At 33.2% G+C, this 26,687-nt stretch overlaps 1 protein-coding gene across 14 annotated transcripts in view; it reads left to right on the top strand.

The window, feature by feature from the left end:
• Positions 1-26,687, top strand: part of EXOC6 (exocyst complex component 6) — a 123,312-nt gene that overhangs the window by 51,585 nt on the left and 45,040 nt on the right. For 13 of the 14 annotated variants that reach the window (XM_013093967.4, XM_038181109.1, XM_021268209.3 and 10 more), the window contains 15 exons: positions 33-80; positions 187-277; positions 1,172-1,217; positions 8,750-8,954; positions 10,264-10,419; positions 11,423-11,491; positions 15,089-15,172; positions 15,269-15,315; positions 15,685-15,805; positions 17,762-17,833; positions 18,526-18,623; positions 19,714-19,819; positions 22,270-22,379; positions 23,388-23,499; positions 24,577-24,711. In XM_013093967.4, the coding sequence (XP_012949421.1) occupies positions 33-80; positions 187-277; positions 1,172-1,217; positions 8,750-8,954; positions 10,264-10,419; positions 11,423-11,491; positions 15,089-15,172; positions 15,269-15,315; positions 15,685-15,805; positions 17,762-17,833; positions 18,526-18,623; positions 19,714-19,819; positions 22,270-22,379; positions 23,388-23,499; positions 24,577-24,711 (1,500 nt within the window). The remainder of the gene's footprint in view (positions 1-32; positions 81-186; positions 278-1,171; positions 1,218-8,749; positions 8,955-10,263; positions 10,420-11,422; positions 11,492-15,088; positions 15,173-15,268; positions 15,316-15,684; positions 15,806-17,761; positions 17,834-18,525; positions 18,624-19,713; positions 19,820-22,269; positions 22,380-23,387; positions 23,500-24,576; positions 24,712-26,687) is intronic. The other variant, XM_021268212.3, reaches the window with a different exon arrangement.

Genomic DNA, 26,687 nt, shown 5'->3' with positions numbered 1-26,687 from the left:
ATTTGTCTAACAAAGGTGAAATTATTTTTAAGGTCCAAGTTACTGATACCAACCGAAGGCTTCAGGATGCTGGGAAAGAGGTGAGAAAATGGTGCTTCCTATATGGGCATTATGAATATTTGTAGCAAATTAAGTTTATTTGCATAATTTAATTGTAATTTTCTTTTAAAAAAACAACACTCCAAGGTGATAGCCCAAACAGAGGAAATCATCCGATGTAGAGTTCAACAACGGAATATTACAACAGTCGTGGAAAAACTACAGTTGTGTCTTCCAGGTGAGTGCCAGATAGCTGAATATGATGGCAAAAAGTAAGTCAAAATAGCCAAAGTGCAAAAGAATTTTATTTTTAAGTTGTGTTCTTGTAACATCCAGTTTAGCAGAAGGATTGATGGGTTTTAGAAAGTTGTCTGCACGTAGATACCGCAACTTTACAGTGTTTGACATAGGGTAATTATGTCACTTTGTGAGAGGACATTGAGACAGATATAAATGATGCAAACAATGTAGCCACATACAGCTTCAAATGCAGCCATACTTTTAATATGGTAAACAATAAATTTGTTGCTTAATTTTTTTTGCTGTTTGAGTTCTGTGAAAAATACTGATGAGTCCATTTGAACATCTTTTACCTGTGTCATTGCAATCTTTTTTTTTAAATAAACCATAAGGGCTCTAAAAAGTGTTTTAGAAAGGTGATATTGTAGGGTTACACCCAGCTCTATAATGTTTGTAATATTAGCGTAAAACAGAGTTGAGAACTTTCCTTTGATAAGTCTTGTTGCTGACTTGCTATGGTTACAGTAGATGGTACTGTTGCCATTTAATGGAGACAGGACATAGACTTGTAATACAGATGAAGTTATGGTGCATAACAAGTCAACAAATTATCAATGTGTAGTGTCTACTATTCTGTTTAATCTTAATTGTTTTTTCATTTAAAAGCTGTTAAGATATTGGCACTTTTTTTCTTTGCCTTAGCTGCTTTCTAGATTTTTTTTTGTTTTGTTTTGCTAGTTTTACTACATTTCTATTATAGCAGGAATCGACTAAGGCAAATTTAGCATATTCTTTTCTGTGGTTTATTTTGTTCTTTACAGTATACATTGCCTTTTTTTATTAACTAAAGCCACAATAAGATCCATGGGTTAATCTGCTTGTTTTTATGCAGTGCTGGAAATGTACAGCAAATTAAAAGAACAGATGAATGTAAAAAGGTGAGTGAGTTTATTTTTCTTAACAAAATATGTTTGTAAATAAACCAGTAGATTAGCAAAAACTAGTGCTGACGAGTCAATTTTCTAAGTCCTGTAGTGTGGTACGAATAGTCTTTTTTTCATATCTTGTCTATGTTTCAAGAATGCCAGTACAAGTGAACAAATGTTATACTAAATAAAGACTTCTGGGACCTTAATGATTGCCATGAAAAGTAATGTTTAGTTAAAAAAAAACATTAAATGCAGTGAAAATAAGTTTATAAAATGTGAAATAGAAGGTATTTTTTAATACTTGAAACAGTTTAAAATGTAAGAACACCACAACTGTTAGGGAGTAAAGACCTTTGCAGTGTACATTAATATCTGCTTAATTTATCATAATATATTTAAATCAAAATTATAATCCAAGAAAAAAGGACATTTTATTCCATATATTTTTCCTCAGATCTGTCTGGTATCTGTGCTAATTTTTTGTGTATGTAGGACTATGAGAATGAAGTGTAGAAAGTGTTGTGTTTTTTCATTAGTGTTGAAAAGGAAAAAAAAAAAAGCAAACATAATCAAAACCATAATGAAAAATAAAATTCTATGATAAAAATAAAATTGTATTATAGGTTTTTTTTGACTGGTACCCCACCAGTTGCGCCTTCCTCTGTTGTGTCTTCATTTTCTGTTTTCTCTGAGCGCCGCTTGTTGAAGCTGTACCCCTTTATTCCCAGTTCTCTCTCCACAGCCTCTTGTCTGCCCCTGCTTCCCTGCAGCTGTCATCCTGTCCCACAGGGCTGCTGCTGCCACCTTGTACCTCATGCACACACACCCCAGGAATACAGCTTCTTCTTTTTCTTCTTCCTGCTTTCTACAGGATCATTGCCACCTTGTCCCTTGGTGCGCTTCATGCGGCCCCAGTCACACTGATTGCTCTTTCTCTTCCCTGCTGGATTTGCGGTCATTGTCATTGCCTCTGTGTGCTCCTGGCACCACTGCAGGGAGCTCCTGTTAACAAGTCTGTCTGGATCTAACTGTCTCCATTTAGAACCATTTGTGCATAGTCAGATGTATGCAGTGTAATCTAGAAGTATTTTTGACTGTGTTTCTGGATTTCTGTGGTCTCAATAGGCAACACCTCTTGTCATACTGCTGGACACCTAAATATCCTAAACAATTGCCTTTGTGTATGAGTAAATCAGCTCGAAAGCCTGTGTGCAGACATGTCCAAAATGGATCAGATCTATGCACCAGATTAATCAGCAGCACTGTGGCAAATCTGATACATCTTTGTCATCAATTAATGTGCTATGTGACACTTGTACACACATACTGTGGAGGAGGTTTTCTGCAGAAATACGAGTGCTTTTAGGAGAACCTAATAGGTACGTCTTTGACTGTATCACATTACAATCAAAACTTGCTGGATAGGACCCAGTGTGGTAGATCTCATCAGCTTGACTACTATACACAAGGTCTTCTGAGCAAAACACTGGCTTGACATTTGCTTGAAGTAGCTGGCAGCATGCCATTGCAGTGATTTTTGGAGCAGCTCAGCAAAAGGATGTAAACAGTCCAGTGCCCCTGCTAGTCTGCTTGGAGAATGTAGTGCAGGGCGTGCTGCCTGAGCTGCACCACTTCCTGCTGCCTTGTGCAAGGTGGTCTGCAGAGTGTGCTGCTTCTTGCATGTTGAAAATTTGGAAACACTAGGATCAAGGTCTACATTCTACCATTCCCCTGATCTGTTGGGCAAAATAAACAACATTCTGGCTTTAAAATTGTGAGGGAAATGATAATTCCTAACATCATCGTGGAGAGATCACTTCAGTGAGATAAAATGGCAGATGGCTTTTAATGTTTTCACTCTGTTTACAAAATAGATTTGCAGTTAGAGTTCACTGATGGTTGATGGGCTTTCTGAAAAGCATCAGTATTTGTTAAATCTAAAACTAAATTTCCATTATTTAAAAGATTCATTCATAATTTTCCTGTGGAAGGAGTTGCTAGACTGGAAATCTTAAATGTTGCAAGCCAAATGATGATACACTGAATTGAGGGGTTTGGACGTGTCCTTGTCATAGCATAAAAAGATCTAAGGGAAAGAGGAGATGCCATAGCTTTGATGTACCATGCCTTGAAATCACACGGAGTACAGAAGGTTTAGACTCTGCTGCAGGCTACTGCTCCAGCTCAGATAGATCTCATTAGCTACGGTATGGTCACTACTTTGCCTGTGACTTACAATTTTCTATAATATAGCCTAGAGGTGGATATTTCATAGAACTTGCAATTAATTCAAATGATAATTTCCTTGTGGCTTACCAGGCAACAAATCCAAAGGGTGAATGTGTCCTGGTCTTTATCACTAAGTGGTTCAGCAGTGACAAGGACATGCAGAGCATAAGATTTCATAGCTGATGTGTACAGGTATAAGGAATTTCAAAACTGCCCTTCCTAAGTTGTGCTGTGAGGCTTTCTTGGAAGAGTCAGAGATACAAGCATTCACAATGCCTGACTTAACAAAATTATAGGAGTGTTTATTTTGGACAAACATAATTTTTCACATAAGCTTTCACTGAGATTTGTGAATGCAGCAAAGCTTTCATTGGTTTTAAAAAAAAAGGGGGGGAGGGGGGGAGCAAAGACCTCTTTTCTTTTGAGTTTGTTTGAGCCTTTTAGAATATAATTTCGTTATTCCATTTTCTTTAAATGTGACACTATGAGTCAAACTAGCCTTTCTAATATTTGGAAAAAGGGAAGAAGAAAGTGTGGATGTTCTATATTATAGGGAATAGTTGTTCTACAATAAAAATTGGAATTCCATTTCTTTTTTTCTTGATGGCCACCTCTCAAGATAATGTGGGATTTGGGGTCTGGAACACATTCTGCTTTATGCAGACAGAATGAAGTTTTACTGAGGAGTCCAAAAAGTCATCGATTGGTAGCAACTTCTGGTCACTACCAACATGGGCTATGTTTGAACTGATGACCTAGAGGTGAAAGAATCTGTATCCTATTTATCTGTTTCCTGAGCCATGCATAACACAAGTTGACAAGAACTATAGTTGAGAGGAAATAATTGAGGAATCTGCTCTAAACAGGCACAGTTGGCTGGAAAGATTTATGGAGGGTTTAAAGTCTCAGAGGAGGAAGCACAAGGGAGAGGTGTGGTTTGTCCACTGCTCTTCAGAACACCTAGTGAACTTCCTTTAGTTTTAAGTCAGAGATAAGGTCATTACATGTTTCATATAGCTCTGTTGGCATGGCCTGTGTGTTTGGGTTTTGATACATTTCACTGGAAAGAGCTCCCAGCCGCTTCAAGTGATTGTGGATGACCAGTCTAATTGGAATCGTTAAAACTGGTGGTTTTGCAAAAATTCTTTCACAGTAAGTATTACTAAAAACAACAAACAAACAAACAAACACTCCCAACACAAAATGAAAATAATTAAATGATTAAATCTGCAAAGCTTGTTGCTGAATCTTCAGTCTGTTCTGGGAAGGACTATGGTCTTTCAGACAGCTTTTTGCCCTGAAAAGCTTGGGTTTATTTTCTGACCTTGCTATACCTTCTTCTGAACTGTGGAAAAGACAGACTTATTTAGTCTTTTAGGTTACTAAGGCTCACTAAGAATCATGCAACCTTTCTCTGCATAAACATTCCATGCATTCAAATAAATGTTAAGACGTGGAGAATACAAATAGGGAAACTTCATAGTTTATACATGTATAGCTTGGTTCTCATATCTGTATGACAAGGGAAGATAAAGCAGATAAAAAGCGATGCTCATTTGTTTTTCTGCATTGTTTTGGAGTGATGTCAAAATGAAGCACTGGACTTTACCAACTGCATATCAATGCCCAGTGGCATCCTGCTTCTGGCAACCCCCTTCCCCACAACAAAACAGAACAATAACTACAACAATAACAACAAAAGAAACACCATAAAAATAGGCATTCGTTACTGTGCTGAAAGCTGCATTCTTTCTCACCATCTTCATAACAGTGTTTGTTTGATAATTACTGTTTTAAAGAATGGACACCTACCACATCATTATGGATGAAAAATGTATTCCATAGAACTTGTTTTTTTCACACAGGAAGTCTTCTATATGATTTTCAGAAATACTGAACTTTTGACTCACTATCCAGAAGTTTCGGGATAGTGGTGCCTTGATCTTCTCATTTGGTTATCCTTTGGGCAACTTTTAACATTAGTATGCTGGAGAACCTTAAAAATCAGGTGTTGAATTATAAAGACAACTATAAGACAACTAGAAATAAAAAAGTTGTTTGTGTAGTGAAAGGTGACATATTTTCAATTGCATTTTCAATGTGTGAATTTGACTCTTCTTTTATTACTGAAAAATTCTAATCAACTCCCTTAAATTTATTTTGTTTTGACAGAGAACAAAAAATATTGAGTATTTAATCAATGGAAATGTAATAAGAGGGATATATAGTATTTGTCTCCGAAGGAAGGACACAATTCAGATAACATCTTTTTCTTTGTAAATTCTTTCTGTTTCTTAATAAAATTAAAGTGAGAATTTCAAGATTATCTCTTTTTTTTTTTTTTAATGGGGAGTTTTAGTTACATGACTGTACATTTCTGTACACAAATACTTGCATGCAAATGCTTTCTACTCAATGAAATACACAGCCTTTGAATTCATCTTGCTCCCATCCTGTGTCAGTTCTTGACTGCTCTATTTAATGTGGAGCTTTTTTAGTAAGTTACAGTAATTCTCATATCTGCCTCCAAATGACACTCCACTGTTAAAAAATCTCCTGTTTTTGTTTGTTTGTTTTCCAGTCCCACTTTTTGCTGATTTTAGACGTTTCCATTTTTATAGTGGAGATGTTATTAAAGGTTTGATCAATCAATTTTACAGTGTTCTGGCAGTAATGACAAGATGGATCAGTTCAGTACAGTCTTATTGTATGATCTCCATTGTTGTTTCAAACTTCTATCTTCGGTTTCAAAACTTGTAAGATTTGTTTTGGAAAACATATTCTTACAAGATTAGCTCAGAAGAATAGATAGGAGACTGCTACATTTATATGACAAAAATAACACTGAAAATGCTTCTCATTTATACTTAAATGGCCGGTCTTCACCTTTATATGATAATGTATGATATAATGTAAAAATGTTCAGCATTGAGTTAAATCTATGGAATGTTTTTAAAGGAAAATATTTCATGGAATGATGTATTTGTATGATATGCAAAACGTTTTAGTTTAAATCCTGACCTGCAAGTGACCTTCAAATTAATAAGACTTCAGTGCTTTATCTGAACAGATGCTAAAAGGGCAAGGTCTTGAGCTCCATATATATATAATTAGTAAGCGACTCTAGAATGGATTTAAAGTGGATTATGTTAATTCTGAGCTTGGAGACAGCAGTCAAAAACCTTCCAGATGAACTAACAGTGTTCTGATAAGCTGATCTGTATAATTTAAATACAAACCTTTTATACGATTTTGATGCTATTATGGTTTTATTCCCCAGAAATCTCACCATGTGGCCCCTCTTAGTCATTTGCTATTTAAAAAAAAAAAAAAAAACACACAAAAAACACAAAACAACAAAACCCACACACATAATACCCCCAGATCCATTCTTATCTGCAACATTCCTGTTGCCTTATGTATATTTTATATAAACCAAGCACATAATAAACAAAAGCACCTAATTTACACTTGAAACCTCTTTATTTGCAGTCTCCTGAAAGCAGTTGCGTTCTAGAATAAAAGAGAAGGTTTTTCACATCCTCTGCCTATGCTGAATTGTTAGCTTAGCTTAGAAATGCATTGACTGAGAAAATTAAAAACAAAAAAAAAGTGTTTATTTCAGAATGAACCGTTAAGTCAGAAATGAACTATTAACAACTTACTATTGCATGTCTGCGGAAGGGAAACCATCAGCTTGAATTTTACTTCAGTTTGAACATGAAGACCTGTTCTGTCTATAAAGTAATATCCAGATGAACCACAACTGAAAAAGTACACATTTCCAGTTTCTCTTGAACATTTTCAATTAACTTTGCAGATATTCTGTTTTCCCCTTTCAAAATGATTCAGTAATTTTGCATTACTGATTGTGTAGGACTTCAAAAAGAAAAAGGAGCCAAGGTTGTAATACAAAAAGCTAAAACTAGGCTAAGTACATTGCTTGGCATTTTTGGAAAGGTTTGGAACTAAACAGCAAGTTAACTGAGTTTGATCTCGGTTTTTCTCCTTTTCCCATTCAATACCAAGCTAGAAGACATTGGTTCACTTTAATCCATTATAATAGGCCAAAATAAATGCATTTCTTTAAAAGTCTCCCGGACTAAGAATGCTGTGTAAAGGAAAATACACATCTACAGATAATTGCTGTCCTATCTACAGATAATATGCAGACATACTAAACTCTCTGTACTAAAAGTAATAATCTTGTGCAATATTGATATAAAATGTTCTGTTACAATTTACTGGGAGTTCAGATCCTGTTGTCAGTACAGCATTTTCAATATCATTTATTTTATGTGATGGATACAAGTTATTTTCATTTTTCCTGAAATGCTCCATAATTTCATTTAAATAATGTTATTATGAAAAAGATACATGAAAAAATACTTTATCATGATATTTTGTGTGTAGACAACCAATTTCAGTATAGCCTGTTTCACTCTTTCCCCTACAGTTACCTATCTTCATAATTTATGGACACGAGAAGAAATATTTCTTGGTATTTTCCTTTTTCCCCTCTTTCAGGCCACATCTTCTGTATTTCTGCGATGAATAGTAGTAGGCTAATAGAACACTGAAGAATACTGTAAATTATACAATCTTTGTTGTTTTTCGTTTGGAAAACCTTCTGACCTTAAAGCTTGTTCAAAGCAGTCATTTTGTTGGTGGGGCATACTGTATTTTGTCAGAACAGTAAATTAGATGCATGACTTACAGCAAAATATGTTAGACTGCTGGAAAAAATGTTGCTTAAGATAAGTTATGCATGTCTTTTCGAGCTACAGATGGTGGAAGGAGAGTGGGTATGGATGTGTGTGTGTGTGTGTGTGTTCACATACACCTAAATAAATTACATGCATGCAGGCACACTTTTCCAAGATTGTTTTAGTTGTTTGGTACATATACTGCAGTGTTAAATGATAGGCAATTTGTGTTTCAAAACCAAAAATTAATTTAAACAACAAAAAAAAATCAATCTAGAAGGAGAGAGAGTTGTTAAAACTTTAATGCCTCTGTTCCACAAGTTTCTACATGTGGTATTAGGAATATATTGATCAGAAGAGCTACATAGAAGTCCATTTAAAATCTTGACTTGACTGAGTTACTCTGATGTTAGTTTGTTTGTTTTTTCCAAATGAAAACTGTATGGATGACCTTTTGTTTCACATTACTCATTTTTCTAAGAACACAGTAATTTCATTAGATGCTTATTGATTGCATGTATGATATTGATATGCTATATCTAATAAACAATGTTTTATTAAAATTTGATAAGAAAGCTATATAATTTGCTTTTAATCTCTTTGTAGGTACTACTCTGCTTTAAAGACAATGGAACAGCTAGAAAATCTGTATCTTCCTAGAGTTAGCCAATACCGTTTTTGCCAGATAATGATAGAAAATCTTCCAAAACTACGTGAAGAAATAAAAGAAATTTCTATGTCAGATCTCAAGGATTTCTTAGAGAGCATTCGAAAGCATTCTGACAGAATTGGGGAAACTGCAATGAAGCAGGTAAGTCTGCCTAACAGGATGATTTGAAAACTGACCTAAAGCTGCAAAACAAAGATGCTGACATCTCATGTAGTTTCTTCCTCTGGATGTGAAGTTCACAATTCTAGCAGTCTGTGTCTAATACAGGAGGCAGCAGCATTACCCCTCAGTAGCATTCAGTTTTTCCTTTCAGATTTGTGTCTGTGTTCTAGACAAGAAGTATTTTCCTCCCTTGGAAGGGAAGGGAAAGTGCTGTGTATCTTAAGTTGCAATAAATAAATAAATAAATTATAAAATAGTGAAATGCTTTGAGTAGTCAGCTCCTAGGAAGTCTGTAACTCAGCTACTGCACCAAAACAGAGCAGCACATCTGGCCAGCCTGCAAGGATAAATAAGACTAAATGATGCGTTGAGATTACCGCCCAGTTCTTTCTGAAGTGCTACTAATACAGGGTATATTATTGGCATATTATCCTTCAGAGGCATGGTAAGAGGGAAGAGAACTGAGGAGAGAGCCAGGATGAGATTTGGACAGATGGAGCCATTGCCTGTTCTGTCACAAAATACTCTGCCGCATAAAAGCACTGGTGCAGGGCAAGTTCTGGGCAAGCAGTTAATGCTTTTAAAAATTATTTGGAGAGCAAGTCAAGTTTTAACTTGACTTCTTGTTGAGCAGAGTTCATGTTAGGTTGCCATTTTGTCATCTAAGATTTTTAGAATTTTGTTTTTTCTTTCAGAAACAAGATTATTGTAAAATGCAGTGTTGATTAGTATAAATGAAACTTAACTGTGTCTCTCAAAAAGGTTGTTTGGATACTGGATATTGTATTGTCCCGTGCCATACCTGAGGAAAAGAACATCTCTCCACACTTAAACACAAGATTATACAGTGCTACCTTGGTGCATTTCTTTCAACAATACGGACAACATAGTGCATTTGACTTCTGCAGCTAACTGTTTGCTAGGGCTTAACTGAAAACAGCAAACAAATAGCTGGAAAGTTATGTTATGATAACTGTACTTCATTTAAATTTTGATTCTGTGCTTGAATGGGAAAGTTGTGAAGATGACTTTGTAATTTTTTTTCTACTACATTCTGGGGATTTGGGAAAAAATGTACAAAAAATAGCTGTTCTGATGAATTCGGAACTAGAGTTCACCACCTGAAACCGACTAAAGACAAAATCAGCAGTATAGGTTGAAAGCACACATTCTGCAGTTACCTTGATTTGTATTCAATATCACCACCTGTTTTTCATGGCATAATATATACTCATCAATGATGGAATTTGCATTACATCCCTCTCAATTGGTACTACTTTTAAAACAGGCACAACAGCAGAAAACCTTTAGTACCACTCTTCAGAAGCAGAATAACGTAAACTATGGTCGGAATATGCATTTAGGTAGAAGCAGAATTTTGGAATCCAAGAACGAAATTACATTGAAGCGAACATTTGAAGAAGATGATGAACATGAAGAAGAGGTGATGTTTTACTAAATCAGTACATCTTATTTAAAGTGGATTTTGTAGTTTTATTGAACAAAACTTGGAGTCTGCTGTCTATAAATGGAGCAATGTTAGAAGGGACAAGAGAACACTTTCAAGGGACACCAGACAGGATCAACATTTTAGGGGGAAAACGCAAAATATTAATTGTATGAATGACAGCTTTAGTATCATGTTTGGGGACATTCAATTGAATAGAAATTTTAATTATTCAGGAATCAAATTGCAAGTTGTATTATATAGTACCTGTCCACTTAAAAGGTTATTGGATCCAGTGGAATTTTCCTCTGTTGCTAAAGCCAGCAGTTCTTTGTTGAGGACTTCAGCTTGTCTTAGAAGCGTTTCAGAACACTTAATATCCATAATTTGAATAAAATGGTAAATATTTAGACCTTTAAATCTAAGGTGGAAATAAATCTAAATGGTGGAAAATGCTGTGAAAATAATGTTTGCATAACACAAATAAAATCTAATACTGTAAAAAAAGAGAGGGGGAAGTCAAGCAGTTAATTTACTCTTCTGTGTTAGAACAGTGTTTTTGGGTTCTGAATTACTGGCAAAAAGACTGATTCAGTGGCTCTTCAAGTCATTAGTGCAAACTAATTCTACCACTTTGTGTCAAAATAGCAGCTTTTATAGCCATAAAACCTGTCAACATGGTTAATTTTGCTGGACCCAATTTGGCTTTTGTCAACCCCAATGTATTTCCATATTCACTTGAAACTTAGATTTATCAGTCTGTTAACTTCTCACCCTACTAACTGATCAGTTCTTCCTTAAATATTTCCAGATATTAAAGAAGCCAAATCAAACAGTTTTAAAGATGAGGGCACTAAGACTGAATTTGAAAGTTAGGGACATTTCCTTTCCGGTAAGATGTCTTACCAAATATGTAGTAAGTGGGCAATTTCTATTGGTATTGTGTCACATTTTGCAGATTATATGCTTTTTAAGATTTATAACTTTTTCCTTTCCTCAGGTTTTAACTGCTCAAGATCTTGTAGACTTTTCTCCAGTCTACAGGTGTTTGCACATTTACTCTGTTTTGGTATGTATGACTTTAAAAGACCTTTTACTTTTTTTTTTTTTTTTTTCAAGTTGAACGTTCTTCTTTATTATTATTTTTTTGCAAGCAAGCATATTTCTTCCAGTAGTTGTAGTTCTGGATGAACCAGATGAAATGTATATACCATGGACACAGGGCATGACTGCATATTTTATTTTATATGCATTATAAAGGACACACAGCAAGACTTACTAATTATGTAAGTGGTTTTAGTAATATGGTAAAATATGTGTCTGTTTTAATATTGATGTCACCATTTTTGCAGTTCCCCCTAGTGTTCCATGTTACCTGAATGACTGGGGGGAGATGATCAATATTGCAAAACACAGGAATATTCATTCTAATTTTTTCTACATACAGAAAAAAATCCTAAGGGCATATAGATTAAATACTTCTGAGTATTACTAATCCTACAATTTCAGTTGGACCTGGCTTTGACTATTCAGCCCGGGTTAGAGTCTTCCTGTGGAACACTTGCAGCTGTGTAACATGAAGGCTTTATCTTGAAATAATTTTTAGTGTTATTTCACATTTTTCATAAAGAAGGAATACAAACAAAAGTATCCATAATTACATCAGCAATTATTCATCTCAGTGAAAAGGAACAGAAGGACAGGCTGCCAGAACTGTTATAAAAGAGTAGACCATTTATTTCTACAGAGGAAATAAGTATGAAGTAACATGAGTAATATAAAATAGACAGCTAACTTTTGCATATTCTTCCTTTAGTGTAATAAAGCAACAGGAAATAAAATTGATAGATGACATTTAAAAGTAATATATGATCATAGTCTTCACTGTGTCAAGGATCGTGATGTTGGGTCCTTGATCAAAGGATATGCTTTTTGGGTTTGCACAGAAAGAACGTTCGCCAGCTTGCAAATTTACTGGAGGCAGAAAACAACTTGGGAGTGCTCTCTGATGTTAAAAGCCCTTAGCCCCTTAGCAAAAAGGCTTGCTGATGTCTTCAGAATAGGGTTTCTGTCTTTCCTGCCAACATCATCCAATTAATAAGCCATGGTAACAATATCAAGAGATGTGCGTTAACCACTTCTTGGATTCCTTCTCTTTTAGCTCCTATTGAAAAACATTTTTTTTTTTGGAGTTTACAAAACATTATGATAACAGCAAAGGAGAGTTTATACAAAATTCATTACACTAGTATATCAAAGACTTATCTCACAGCAAACATCACCTTCTTAGTGAATTCTCTCTCTCCTACAAAGCTGTAGAAAATATTCTTTTAACATAGAACAAAAGTTTTCTACTCCTTTTTATATCTCAAAATGAGTACCTACAGTTTTTTGCAAGATACATACAGACCAAAAATGAACTTGTATTTATTGACAACTAAGCTTCTTTACACTGCTTAACTTCTGTACAGTAGAATGATGAGACTATTAAAAAAAAATTAAAAGGTGAATTTCTTATATAGAAAAAAAAATCCATAGTTAAGTAAGACTGACTAAAATATTTGCTAGTTGTTCAGATGGGAAGAAACTTTTATTTCACGGCAGCTTATGTTGTACTTACTAATTTTCAGTTTCTTGCAACTTCCTGTGATGTGTCTGAGAAGCATAAAGTGAGAGACAGTTTATATGGCCCATTATGACTGTGTATTTCTGGGTTTTAAATGTGAGAGACATCCTGTATAATTTCAGTTTTATACTTGTCACTCTCATTATTATGTCTTAGTGAAATTTAGTCTCCTCATAACCCATTTTTCTCCATTGCTCCTTTTGATGGTGGAAGGAGTCGTATTTTTGATAAGGCAGTCTTTACACTGAGACTGTATATTTAAGCAATATAGAATTATATATAACAGTATCATTATGTGAAATGCTGTATATTTAATTTTTACTGAAATTAAAAGGGTAATTGCATACCCTTTTGTATGCAATAGTACCTTTTAACTAAATGCTATGTTAGTATAAAATAAATGTAACTATGGTGTTAAACATTTGATATATGAGCATATATTTGATATATGTATTCTTACAATTTATAACCTAGCATTAACTGATTTATTATTTCTGTTGATATAAACGCATAAACTTTTAGAAGCTGGGCAAAAGAAATACATTATTTAGGTATATTTTATCTTGGCTTTCCTTTGTTTATTTAGTGCATGAATCACCAGAATAGTTGCTGTACTCTACTGATTGCTTTAGAGCATATGTTTAAAATAGTTGTTATGCCTGAATTGCTGATCTTGATTGCATAAGATAGCGTAGTGTATAATTATTCATGAGATATTTTACATCTCAGTATTTGGTGTGGATTTGAGAAGAGCACCTAGTCTTTTTCACTTGAGAAGCTTCTGTCAGGACTGAGTAGAAATTTGGCATTGGGATTAGAATTAAATAATGTCTTTGTGCATATGAAAACTGTGTTGAATATTTGGGCTGGAAATGACTGTTTAGCATGTCTGATAAGTATGTGTTAGTATGAATTACATCAGACTAAACTTCTCCTGTAGTAGAAAGTGTCCTGTAAAATATGCATCTCATTTACAGTGGGTTTATTTTTAAACAAAGTTTCTTTTTTTTTTTTTTTTTTACTTTTATATTTTGCTAGGTTTGCATTATTTCTAAATATGACAAAATACTCATTATGAACTTAAATTATTAAAATTAATTTTTCTTTGTTATGTCTTATAAAAGAGGTAAGTAATGCTGTAGCATTACAGTAGCATTCAGTCTCTGTAATATTTTGATTCAAATAGATATTTTTTTGAAGATTTTTTGGAAGTCCAAGTAATGGAATTCTAAATAGCACAGGCATAATAATTAGGTTCATGATGTAAGAAACAACCTTGAAAATGCTAAGCTGCGTTATTCTGCTTGCATACAAATTAAATTGCATTCAGTAGGTAGGTAAGTGAACGTAGCACTGATTTCAAATGGACAGATGGTTTCTACTGAATGGTCATTTTAATGAGGTGGTTTGGATGTCACTTGAATTCTTCACAATGTAATCATTAGGCACAGAGGGTGTTGTATTTTGAGGACTGTGATAGAAGAAAAATCCACATCCATTGTCAGTATATTTAGCAATTCCAAAGAGAATAAGCAAATACTCAATAACTCTGTTGTGCTCTGTCAAAGCTCTTGCATTCAGATGTATCATATAAACACAGAAATAGCATTGTAATTTAGCTTTGCAATGTTTTTGTAATTTTGCAGTTTCTTGAATAACCTAAAGAACCATTTTAAGAGGCATAGAGTTTCAGTTATAGAACAACAGGTAATATGCCGTATCTCTTAGCATTACTATAGTCAGAAGGCTATGGTTTAAAACATAAATATTGCTTAAAATGTCCAATACTGTATGATGAAATACAATAGATATAAGCATTTTTTTTCTTTATGATACATTGTGTAGACTGCACTTTTTTTTAAAGTAATCTGTATATTTCATGCATGCAAAACTTCCTTGATGTCAGCTGGAAGTCTCTGTGTGGAACAAATGCAAAATATGTGGCTTAGTTTAAGACAGAGAATTCTACCATTATTGTAAAAAAGTGTCTTGTAATACTGAAAAAATGTTCTTGTTTTACCTATTTTTGTCCTCTTTTAGGGTGATGGAGAAATATTTGAAAATTACTACAGAAAGCAAAGAAGGAAACAAGCAAGATTAGTTCTGCAGCCGCAATCAAGCATGGTAACCAGTACTTTATTTTTTGCATTGAATTACGTTGTACCTAATAATTAATGGTATTTTTATTCTTAATCTTTTTTTTTTTTTTTTCACTGCAAGCATGAAACAGTAGAAGGATATAGAAGATACTTCAGCCAGATTGTAGGGTAAGTTTTGTAAATGGAGATTTATTTCAGATTTGCTATACTGATTCTTAATTTACCATTTTTTCTCCCATTGTCCAAAAACTTCTGCAAGATTCAGTTTCTGCACAAATCATGTGGGTGTTGGTAGCTGAATCTGAGCAATGAAAAGCATTCATATCCTACCAGTATGGTGCCCCACAGGGACCCTCCAGCACCCTGGGCTCCAGGGGGCACAAAACAAGCTTTTCACAGTTTGACTTGTGCAGGGCAAAGCGGAACACCAAACCTACTGAAGTGTTACTGCTCCAGTGGGAAAGGGTTTGACTATACTCGTGTGCGAAAGAGTTTGCGCTAATGTTAAAAGACAATTTAAGTATTGCTTTATTTTAGTTTCTTTGTAGTAGAAGACCACATTTTACACGTAACCCAAGGACTGGTAACTAGAACATACACTGATGAACTCTGGAACATGGCCCTTTCAAAGATCATTGCTGTTCTTAGAACGCATTCAGTAAGTGAAAAGATTTATCACTATTTCAGTTTAAAACCTTTTACCCAAGAGTTCTGTGTGTATAAAGCTGAGATAATAAGAAAGTGAAAAATTACACCTTTCTCATGTTTTCTTTTCCTTGTGATTAAAAATTGCTCAGATATGGGAGGGAGCCTGCCAAGCTTTTGTTTTTTACCAACAGTATCAGGCTGTGATCCACAGCCATGGGCTATTTGCATAATCCTTCACTGATTTACAACTCACTGGGTCTTCCAAACGTTCTCTTAGTCCAGCAGCTTAGAATATGCAGAGTTAATCTGCTGTTATTATTGCAATCCTTCCTCATTAGTCTCAACTGACCTCTTCATTAGATCAGATTGAATAGTTCAGCACTGAAAGCACCACCAGGAAATAGTTCCTAATTATCATTCCAAATGCTGTGTTTCCAAAATAAACTCCACCAGCAAAACCCTTGGAGCTATCTCTTCAGTGCTATACTAGTAATATGTTTATGTTGAAGTAAAAGTAGAAAAATCTTCAGGATGTTAGAATGTAATTTCGTGTCAGCTGAACATTTCACTATATTCATAGGGTACCTCCTAAAGTTATATTTCTATTCCAGCTCAAATGATAGTGTGCTATTTCTTATTCCTCAGTGAAAATCAATGGAATACCATTGTTCACTGAGACTGACTTGATAGTGAATTGCTTGAGTTTATCAGTAAGGGCTGGTTTGACATAATATTTGCTATCAGAAAAAGTAGAAAAGTTTTATCTTTATCTTTTTTTAAAGTTTGCTAGTAGTGGTTTCTTAATAGAATGTTATTTTTAGTACAATTTTACTTTAATTTGAGGAATATTTTACTATCCATATATACTTAGAAAAACTGGGGAAAAAAATCAGATTGCAGCTATAGTTTTATCACAGTAACTTTACTGATCAGTGTTATATGAGATGGTCTAATGACTTCTTAATTCATTTCAGAGGATTGAGATAAATTAAGAGATATTCATGTATTTTTTTTAATCCAAATACTTTGCAGGTTAGTTGGCTGCATACAGATTTATAGAACTATTTAAGAGCACAGTACTTTAAGAAGTAATGTAATCTCTAATTTAAGAACTCTTCCATATAATGTCATTGATGTAGTTGATCGTTATTTCTTCTTAAAACACGTAACTCCTATCAAAACCAATTCTATGACAGTCTCTTTCTAACATCATCCCAGTACAGAATAATGTTTAGATAAATATGTGTTGTCTTAAAAGGTGTTGCAAACAAAACCCTTACTTTATTTAAGTAGACTCAGAGAAAAATTAAAGAAAGCTGAAACAGTCAAATACAGTCTCTAACCAATTTTACACTACCATGATGCTTTAAATTATATAAAAATAAGTATTTTTGTACTTTATCCATTATTGAAAATAATGAAGTTAAGGTAAAAATCAAGTTTCAGTCATTTAGTCGACTAAAGAATTTAATGTCTGACCTTTTTTCACCAAATCTGTAATTTGAGTAAATACTGAGAAAGTATTTTTATAGGGTTTTGCCCTTACATCTGGGAAACTGTCTGAGGTGTTAGCACTAGTTAGACCCAGGCTTTTAGTGTTCAAAAGAAATTCCTATGGAAATCTCTGATGTTAATTTAGCAAAGTATTTTGATATATGCTTATATTCCATTAAAATAAATGTAATTTGCTGTTTTTGAATCTCAGCTCAACACTAATTTTTATTGCATCTCATATTTTAATTTACTTTTTCTGAGCTTTGTACTGCTGATATATAATTTCACATAAGAAATTGAGCAAAGGCTTTTATATAACTACACTAGGTAACGATAAGTTAGCATAAGTTGTTTTTCACCAAGGCAGTCAGTTAGGTAAATGGAGACTTTAACCTTCTGTGCTAATGTTCTTTGAAAACATATGTCCACTATTTAAAACCATTTTAACAAAACCAGATTTTCTCTCTTTCAGTCATATTGCAGTGATCCTGATCTTGTTCTGGAACTAAAGAATCTCATTGTAGTATTTGCTGATACTTTGCAGGTAGGTATTATATTAGTAATTTAACTGAAATTCATAGAGTCATTTTTTTCTTTTTATGTGTAGATACAGTGCTTTGGATCTCTTAGTCACATATATGAATCAAGTACACAATAACACAATATTTAAAATAATTAATTATATTTCATATTTCTTGCCCTTGTTCCACCTCTTCAGTATTACTAACTTTGTGTATGCATTCTGGGCTATCCAGCTAGCATCTAGTTATTCATATGCATGCAAAATCATTTTAGCTTTGTAATTTTTTTAGGTTTTTGTCTTTTGACAATGTTTTACTTCTGATCTTAATCAAGAATTAGCATTCCAGCTACTGTTAATTGTGTAACTAGAAGACCAGATAAACATCATTAAAAAGTATTCTTGCAGTGTTTAACAGACCGATGAAGAAGATAGATTTTTGCATAAATAGCAACTTAAATGTTACAGAAAAATGGAACAAATTTCTGCTTGAAAACTGAAAGCATGGCATAAAATATTTACTAAAAACTTAATATGTAATCTTCTAATTGCAATGGTGTATTTACAGTAGAATAATGTGTTTTATAGAAGGGATAAGATTGAATGATGAGTCTCATCGCAGAGTTTTGAAGTGATGTGATAAGAATGAATGTATTATTTCTTGAATCATCTATCCTTTTATTATTATTATTATTATTTTTTTTTTTTTACCTCAGGGCTACGGTTTTCCTGTGAATCGACTCTTTGATCTTTTATTTGAGATAAGAGACCAGTACAATGAAACACTTCTTAAAAAGTGGTCTGGATTGTTCAGGTTAGTATTTCAAAATAATTAATTGTGCTTTTCATCTTACATCTATTGTTTTTGTCTTGAAGTTTTCTTGATAGAGTTTTTAAGTCTGGAAAATTCGATAGAGTCTGTATGAACTAATTAAGTAGCTAATCTTTAGGGGGAAACCATTGAGGACTGTTTTTATGGTTAATGGGGAGAAGGAACCCTCCTTATTTGGGACTTGATTGGAGAGTCACCAAAGAGAAGGACACCTGTTTTTCTTCATTAGGAACCTAATCAACCTAGCTAGGCAATTGCTATAGGCCATTAGGTTCCTAGTTTAGGTTATCTTAATGTTTAAAGTTAGCTTATATGTGTATCTCCCTGACAAGAGTCCTGACATTGCCAGTACATCATCACATTCTTTTAATGCACTTGGGTTTCCACCTCTTCCTTGCAGTCGCTTTGTTGACCAAATTTAAGTCTGGGAATAGCATAGCCTGGAACTGTACTCAAAAGCCTGTTTGCAGATAGGGTATGATGTCTAAATATGCAGATGTTGTTTACCATAAAAGATGTTATTTCATAGTGCAGAAAACCTTAAAATGAACTTGACCACTTAAGATTCTCAAGCTCTCTAGACACCTAATATAGTCAATGGACTAGCAGAGAAGTCCAGAGGATACTTCACTAAAGCTGTGTCCATTTGTGTAAAGTTCTCTGAATCATCCCTGTTGACTCTATGTACTGAAGTGAGATGTTCTATATATCTCCTTTAGTGTAGGCTAAGTGTAGGCTACCATAATTAACAAACATCTCATTATGGTTTTCGTTGAAGTTGACTAGTTGATCTAAAGTTCCTTTACTGTATTAAAGTTCCTTTACTGTATTAAAGACACACATAGTAAAATGTTTTCAGCTATTTTTGCTCATGGTTTAAAGAGTTATCATATAAAAGATACTTTCAAATTACTCTAAAAATAGTTTGGATTTCTGATATTAGAATGATCCCAATTCATAACATTTTTTGGTAGTAAAATTTATATTAATTTACGTATTTTAACTCTGGAAAGTATTATAAATAAATTACACATCCCATTTTTTTTTTCCACTTTACCAACAAATTCACCAGGGATATATTTGAAGCAGACAACTACAGCCCTATTCCTGTAGCAAATGAAGAGGAATACAAAATAGTTATAAGCAAATTTCCTTTTCAAGATCCAGAACTTGATAAGGTAAGAAAAAGTTTTACGTTATTAAAGTTTGTCAAAATCCAATTAGGGACTCATAGGACAGTAATGATGTTTATAATTAAAAAATAATTAAAATTTGAAAAGCTAGGTAGATTAAGAGGCTAAATCACCTTCTCTGAATGTAATTATCTAGTAATAAATAAATATGAAAATTAAAGCTTTAGTCATTTGTTCTGATGCATGAATGAATAATGAAACCTATTGTTTTGTAAACAAATTAATAATATGGTTTAATTAATACAATCTGCCTTTAATTAGTTAACTTAAATTTTGTTGCAAGACATTGGGTTTTGTAACCCAACAGTACATTATATATTATAACATTGCAAAAGTACAAGTAATGATAAACAAGGATCTATTAGAGACAGCAACTTCTTTATTTCACTTTGTAAATTAATTATTTGTGTTTCGGCACATGGGACAAAGCAGACACAAAGGAACTGTAAATAATTCTGCTCTACTGGCATCCCAGTAGGATATTCTTTCATAGCATCAGCCATTCTGTCACTAAAATATGCTTTCACGGAAAGATGGCTAGTAAGTTCTGCTTTCTAAATATCGTTTTGGTAGTACTTATCAAGTAGTATTAGACACATGGTGGAGCCTGCAGAGGGGAGCTAAATATAAGAACCACATGACAATTGGAGTAACTGGTGTAGAGGGAAACTGGTTTATTCAAGATCCATCACTACAGACATCTGCAAAAATAAAGAGATATTAAGTCTGTGATTCAGCAGTTCATAGAGAAGAATACATGTAGACACCCCAGAGGACTAATCCCATTTTGATGCACCTGTGATGCCTATTACAGATTAAAATGAATTTCACTTCTGTGAAATTGTGGATTTGTAATTGTGTATTTCTCTACAATTAATATAAAAAGAGATGAAACGTCTAATTATAGACATTATAGGTTAGGATGAATCAAATTCACAGCTTTACAAGTAAATTTATCATAGGAGTTTTTTGCAGCACATTGAGCAGAACTGAAATCAGAACAAGAGTAAATATTTAATATACCAAGTCCAGTCTGACTAGACAAAAAATTCTTTTCTGCACTCCACTGTTCAGAAATCTAAAGATGGAATGTGCCAAAGTCTCATGGTTTGATTATATAATCTAATGTCTGCACTTTACTCCCTGTCCACATTCAGAAATGAAACAATTGGCTTTTCTTTTCTTTTTTTTTTTTTTCTTTTCTTTTTTCTTTCTTTTTTATTTTCTTGCTGGTTACTATAAGAATCTGTTGACTGAAAGAATGTTGTGTCCTTCTGTATTGACTAGACACTGTACAGTATTGCACAACAAATTGCTTCTCCTAGATTGTTGACTGTATGAAGGTTGATACTCAAGCACTGCTGTTAGAACACCGTGAAGATCTTTATAGTTGAATACAGTTGCTCTTGTTTTATTGTAAAAATTCATTGCTTGAATCAGATGCACATATATCTGAAGTAAATTTTATCATTAAAAATGTTTTCTATCACTGTTGAATGACACAAACGTATGCACTTATACCACATACATGTCACATCATATAATTTTAAATAAGGAGCACTGGTTAGAAGGGTGGAAAGTTTTTTTTTAATATAAAAACCTTTGCTTTGTTTTTTATGTTTTGTTTTTTAATATAAAAACATTGAGCTGCTGTTGATTTACTCTCTTATTTAGAGAAATAGAATTCTCCTGGGATGATATAGATTGTTAATTACTTTTCTCTTGGATTATGATCTTTCTTTAATAAACAGGAAATTGTTTTGCAGATTAAAAAAATTATATATTCAATAAAGAAATACCTGTTTTGTATGTGTAAACATAGTTGAATTTTTTTTGTTCATCCAAATGCAATATCAACTTTAAAAATGAAATGAGAAGTGTAATTTTATTACTGCAGATGACTAGTATTTCCCATGTGTTCATCTAAATTAATGAAAAGAATCCAAATTATGTTAAAATTTTGTGAATCATCTAGAGGTAAATACACAATAGTAAATATATGTCTAAACATTCTTAAGATGCTTTGAATATCTCAGACACATTGGACAACTTCTGATTTTTTTTTCTATTTCCCTTGTCAAACAATAAGCATTTTTTTGAGCCTCTCATCACACTTAAGTCTATATCTTGTCTATTCAGACTGTTTTCTAATGTGTTTGTAAATTGCTTTCTACAGAGGGATCTTAAACTACCTACTGTCTCTAAACTTTATCGCAATTAAAATAAGTGATAATATATTTTGCTTCTAAGCTATTTAAAAGATTCAGAAGTTATCTCAACACATACCACTATTTATATTTGATGAAAAACATAAAAGCATAAGAGATTAAAACATTGATAGTGTTAAGTGGTTTTCCAGTTGTTGTGTTTAATGCCAATCTCACCTTAGAATCAGAATTTGAAGTATAAGATAGCATTGTCTTTTATTTTTACAGCAATCATTTCCAAAGAAGCTCCCAATGTCTCAGTCAGTGCCTCAGATTTATATCCAGGTTAAGGAATTTATTTATGCAAGCCTTAAATTTTCAGAGTCACTTCACCGCAGGTAAGCTTTAAGTCTGACGAATGTGAATGGGTATAAAGTAACCTATAACTTCCAGGTGAACTAACAATATATATTAAATTGAAAATACATTTTCCTGGGTACTTTCTTGTTGTGCTTATTTAATAATTTACATGTATACATTTTTTTATATTTAATCTGTGATTTCCAATGTTGTAACATATTTCATATGTTTACGTGTGTGTATGTATGCTGTGTGTGTAGGTGAAGGTAGCTTGGCATGGTGAATACTCCAAAGCAGTGCTGGGGCTTTTTAAACACTACTGGCTAATTCAAATAATCTGGAGATTTTTTCTTTAACAAACCCTGTAAGATTTTGAAAATATGCGTTTATACTGATCATTTCAGTATTTGTGTAGAACCCCTGATTACTTCAATCTAGCTTTCCCTCTGTAGAGCTTTGAGTTTTCTTAGTGATGATTTCTCTTGCAATGAACTGCTGCCTGCATGCTAATTCCCTCTTCTTTTCCACCTTTTTCTGAAGGAAAACATCACAATTCTCCCATCTTGTTTACTCTTGTGCACCTCAGAAGCTCAATTTTAATTACGTAAAACAACATTGTAGATCTGAAATCTGGGTGGTATTTGTGGCTGCTCACCCACTTCTGCACTGTTAAAGATGTAAATGACTCGCTTTCACACATTCTTAATTGATTCAGTTTATAATTTACACGTACTAATTGGCACATGTTGACCTCTGTGGTAACTCATTAAAAAACACAAATTACTCTGTCCTAACTGCTGTGTCAATAAACATGTCCAAAATCTAAAAATAACAAGTTTTGCTTCAACATTGAAATTTAGTTAATGGATAATTTGGTAAGTGAAAGAGGTGTTTTGTGTGTTAGAACACAGACGATTTGAAGCAACCAGATATTCAATGCATATGGTAATTCTGAACATAAAAAGTTCTCTTTGCAAGGACGAAAATAAGTTTTACTTACAAGTGTTGTCATGTACAGCAGAGTTATACTACATGTTTTTTTTCAGCTCAACAGAAATAGATGATATGCTCAGAAAATCTACAAATTTGCTGCTCACCAGAACTCTAAGTAGTTGTTTACAGAACCTAATTAAGAAGCCTCATATAGGTTTAACAGAGGTAAGTTTTAAAATACACACTCAAAACTGTGCTTTTATAAGAAAATTAGTGCTAAAACTATTCTTGTGAATTTTGATATAATATAGAATTAAGATTGTGTAATAAAAGCAAGTTGTGTTTTCTTTAGAGTTGACATTTTTAAAAGGTGAGAGAAGTACGAAGAATTGTCAATATCTACTACATAGATAAATAAGAAAAATAAGATACAGTGTTGGGTCTAGTTGGAAGTATATTTACATAAGGATGCTTACTGAGAGATAGGTGACAATGAAAGAGCTTTGATTCCTGTATGATAAACAGGGGGTTGCAAGAAATTACCTGAAAACTCTTACCACTTTGCTTGTATACAGGACTCAATTCTTGTGTTCTGCTTCTGTCTAGCACTTATCAGGACATTGCCAAGTTTATTTTTCCCTTTAAAAAAAAAAAAAAAAGATAGGAAGAAACAGCAAATCACTCTATAAATATTCACTGCAGGCACATACAAGGTCAGGAGACAGCAGGTACTGACATACTGTTATGTCAGTTACTATGCATTATCTGTGTTGTCTAATTTGTTAACTGAATGTGAATAAAGGTCCTTCTTGTAAAAAGATTTATATTGTGTATATCAATATCTATATCATATATTTATATCAAAAGCAGGATTGTTACTGTTCGGGGGTTTGGGGAGTTGGCAACCTTATTTTTGAAGTTTCCTAACTTCTTTATGCGTTGCTTTTTTTTTTTTTAATTGCAGTAATTGTGTTTGTTTTGTTGTTTGTTTACTTGTTTTTGTGGTACAAGTTATTGTTTTTATTTTGGCAGTATATTGTCTTTTATTTTCCCTTTTTTAATTCTGAATTATCAATTGGATTCATTTCACTGAGTAGGTGTCTGCAATCTTCATTTTTAAAATGGCATCATTTATATGTAAACTGTGGTATTGCTCCTTAACGGTATTTGAAAGATAACTTAAAAATTGCCAGTTAATAGCTGGTAACTTGAAATACTGTAATTAACTTTTAGAACTACCCTTTTATAAAAAAAATGGTAAAGGGAAAAAAGGCTTTATATAATAACTTTTGTTTCTTGCAGCTTGTTCAAATCATCATAAACACAACCCACCTGGAACAAGCCTGTAAATACCTTGAGGATTTTATATCTAACATTACAAACATTTCACAAGTGACTGTTCACACTGCAAGACTTTATGGACTTTCTACATTTAAGGTATAGTTTATGTCATCTGTTAGATGACCACGTGAAAAGTTAATTCATTTATAGTGATTTTAATGTTTTTTAAAATAAAAGGGAATGAGGGGAAAGCTGCACATTTATTCATTTTGAACGTCAAAAAAAACCTGAACTGTTAAGACTTAATTTATAACACTGAGCAGATAAACACCTTTTTATGTTATCAATATTATCTGAAGTATGTCATTATATGAGAAGCGCATCCCATTTTTACAGATGCATCTTTTACTACGTTAAAAAATCTTTCAGTAGATTAAGCTCCAAGCAATGTAACATCTTCCATTTCTGAATGGAATCAGGCAAAAACAGCAACTGTAATCTGAAATGTTTGTAATATTTGGTTGTTTTTATTCTACAATAGAAATATTTGTAGTATATTTTCAGTCTGTGTAATGATAATATAAAAGCAGTATTAAGAATGTTATACATAGCATAAATTATTCAATTCTTTTTAGAATTCATATTTCATTTATATGTCCTTTAAATTTATATGTGCAGTAATGGTCATTAAAATAGAATATGTAGGGGTAAATATAGGTAATTATGTTAACGTGTAATTATCTACAAAGAAGCTGTAGTATTTTTTTTATCTTTAAATAGTAAGAACTGTTCTAAGTAGGAAGGGGAACAAATTGAAGAACATTTATTCCAAAACACATATCTACATGACCGCGTGGTTGAGATTATATTCGGTATTGTATATTCAGAAAGCAAATCTATATATGATTGTCTATCCATGTAGCTTTTTTGGTTTAGAATAGAAGCAAATGTGTGTGCGTCAGGAGGGATGGATGGACTTACGGGTTTCTTTCTGAAGAAAAGATTCCTACAGAAGAATAATCCTCTATAAGTCACCTTGTCCAGTTAGTGCATTCGTTAGTCACCTTGTTCAGCCAGTGCATTACCTTCTCAGTCACTTGGGACTTTTATGTAGAAATTTTTGGAGGGGAAATAAAACATTTAAAAATAAAACAAAACAAACAAACAAACAAAAAAAAAAAACATAAAAAAGCAGCTGTAACTTAAACTTTAATGTGTATGTGTTGTTTTTTAAAGATGGGATAAGGAGAATTAATGCTATTTAGAGTAGTTCTGTTTTCTGCACCTATTTCTTTTTTTTCTCTTGGTACAATATGTACCCTATCCTACTATAGTATCTCCTCTGGCATACATTTTAAAGGTGGGTGAGGTGACACCAACATTGCCATGCAGTTCGTATTTCCAGTTGACATCCAATAATTTTTCCATTAACTTTTTTTTTTTTTTCAAAGGGTTTAATGAACAAGGCAAGGCAGAAGGGTTCTGACTTAGTAGCTGTAGCTAGGTTACCATTGTCCTGCTAGTATGGTTTTACTAAATTTTGACCTATGTTGTAGGTATAGGCTGAGTAGTTCTTTTGTTATATACCAGTAGTGTATGTGTATATTTTAATTTGTGTGTATATGGATATTTTCTTATAAGGTCATCTCAAGCTCTTTTTAACAGTCAAAGCAAAATGCTTAATGCAGCCATAGTCTAATTTCATTGAAAGGTAAAATGTTCTTTGTCTTTGAATTTCATCTGATAAATGCAGTTTAAAGTTTGCATTACATTTTGTGCTGATTGCTTATGCTATAAGTTATGCTAACTCTACTTAAAACTATTTAAGTTTCATTAGAGAGAATCACAGAATATTATATATGTATTTAGTGAGCATAGGGCCTAGGCACTGTGGCAAAGTACAGAGTGAACAGTGACAAACATAAGACATTTTTTCTGTTTTCTCTCCTATCTCTTTCCCTTTTCTCCCCTTTTTTCTCTCCTATCTCTTTCCTTTTTCTTCCCTTTCTATCTTAATGAAAAACTACATGTGGTTCCCCAGCTAGGACCTCATGGAGTTTGGTATGCTATACAGTTATTAAATTCATCTCCTGGTAGCAAATCATGTCACATCCATTCTTTCTTGAGTGATC

Source organism: Anas platyrhynchos, chromosome 6, assembly GCF_047663525.1.
Source record: "Anas platyrhynchos isolate ZD024472 breed Pekin duck chromosome 6, IASCAAS_PekinDuck_T2T, whole genome shotgun sequence".
NCBI classification, from domain to species: Eukaryota; Metazoa; Chordata; class Aves; order Anseriformes; family Anatidae; genus Anas; species Anas platyrhynchos.
The sequence above is the reverse complement of the archived record's forward strand: the minus strand, read 5'-3'. Positions and strand labels throughout refer to the sequence as shown.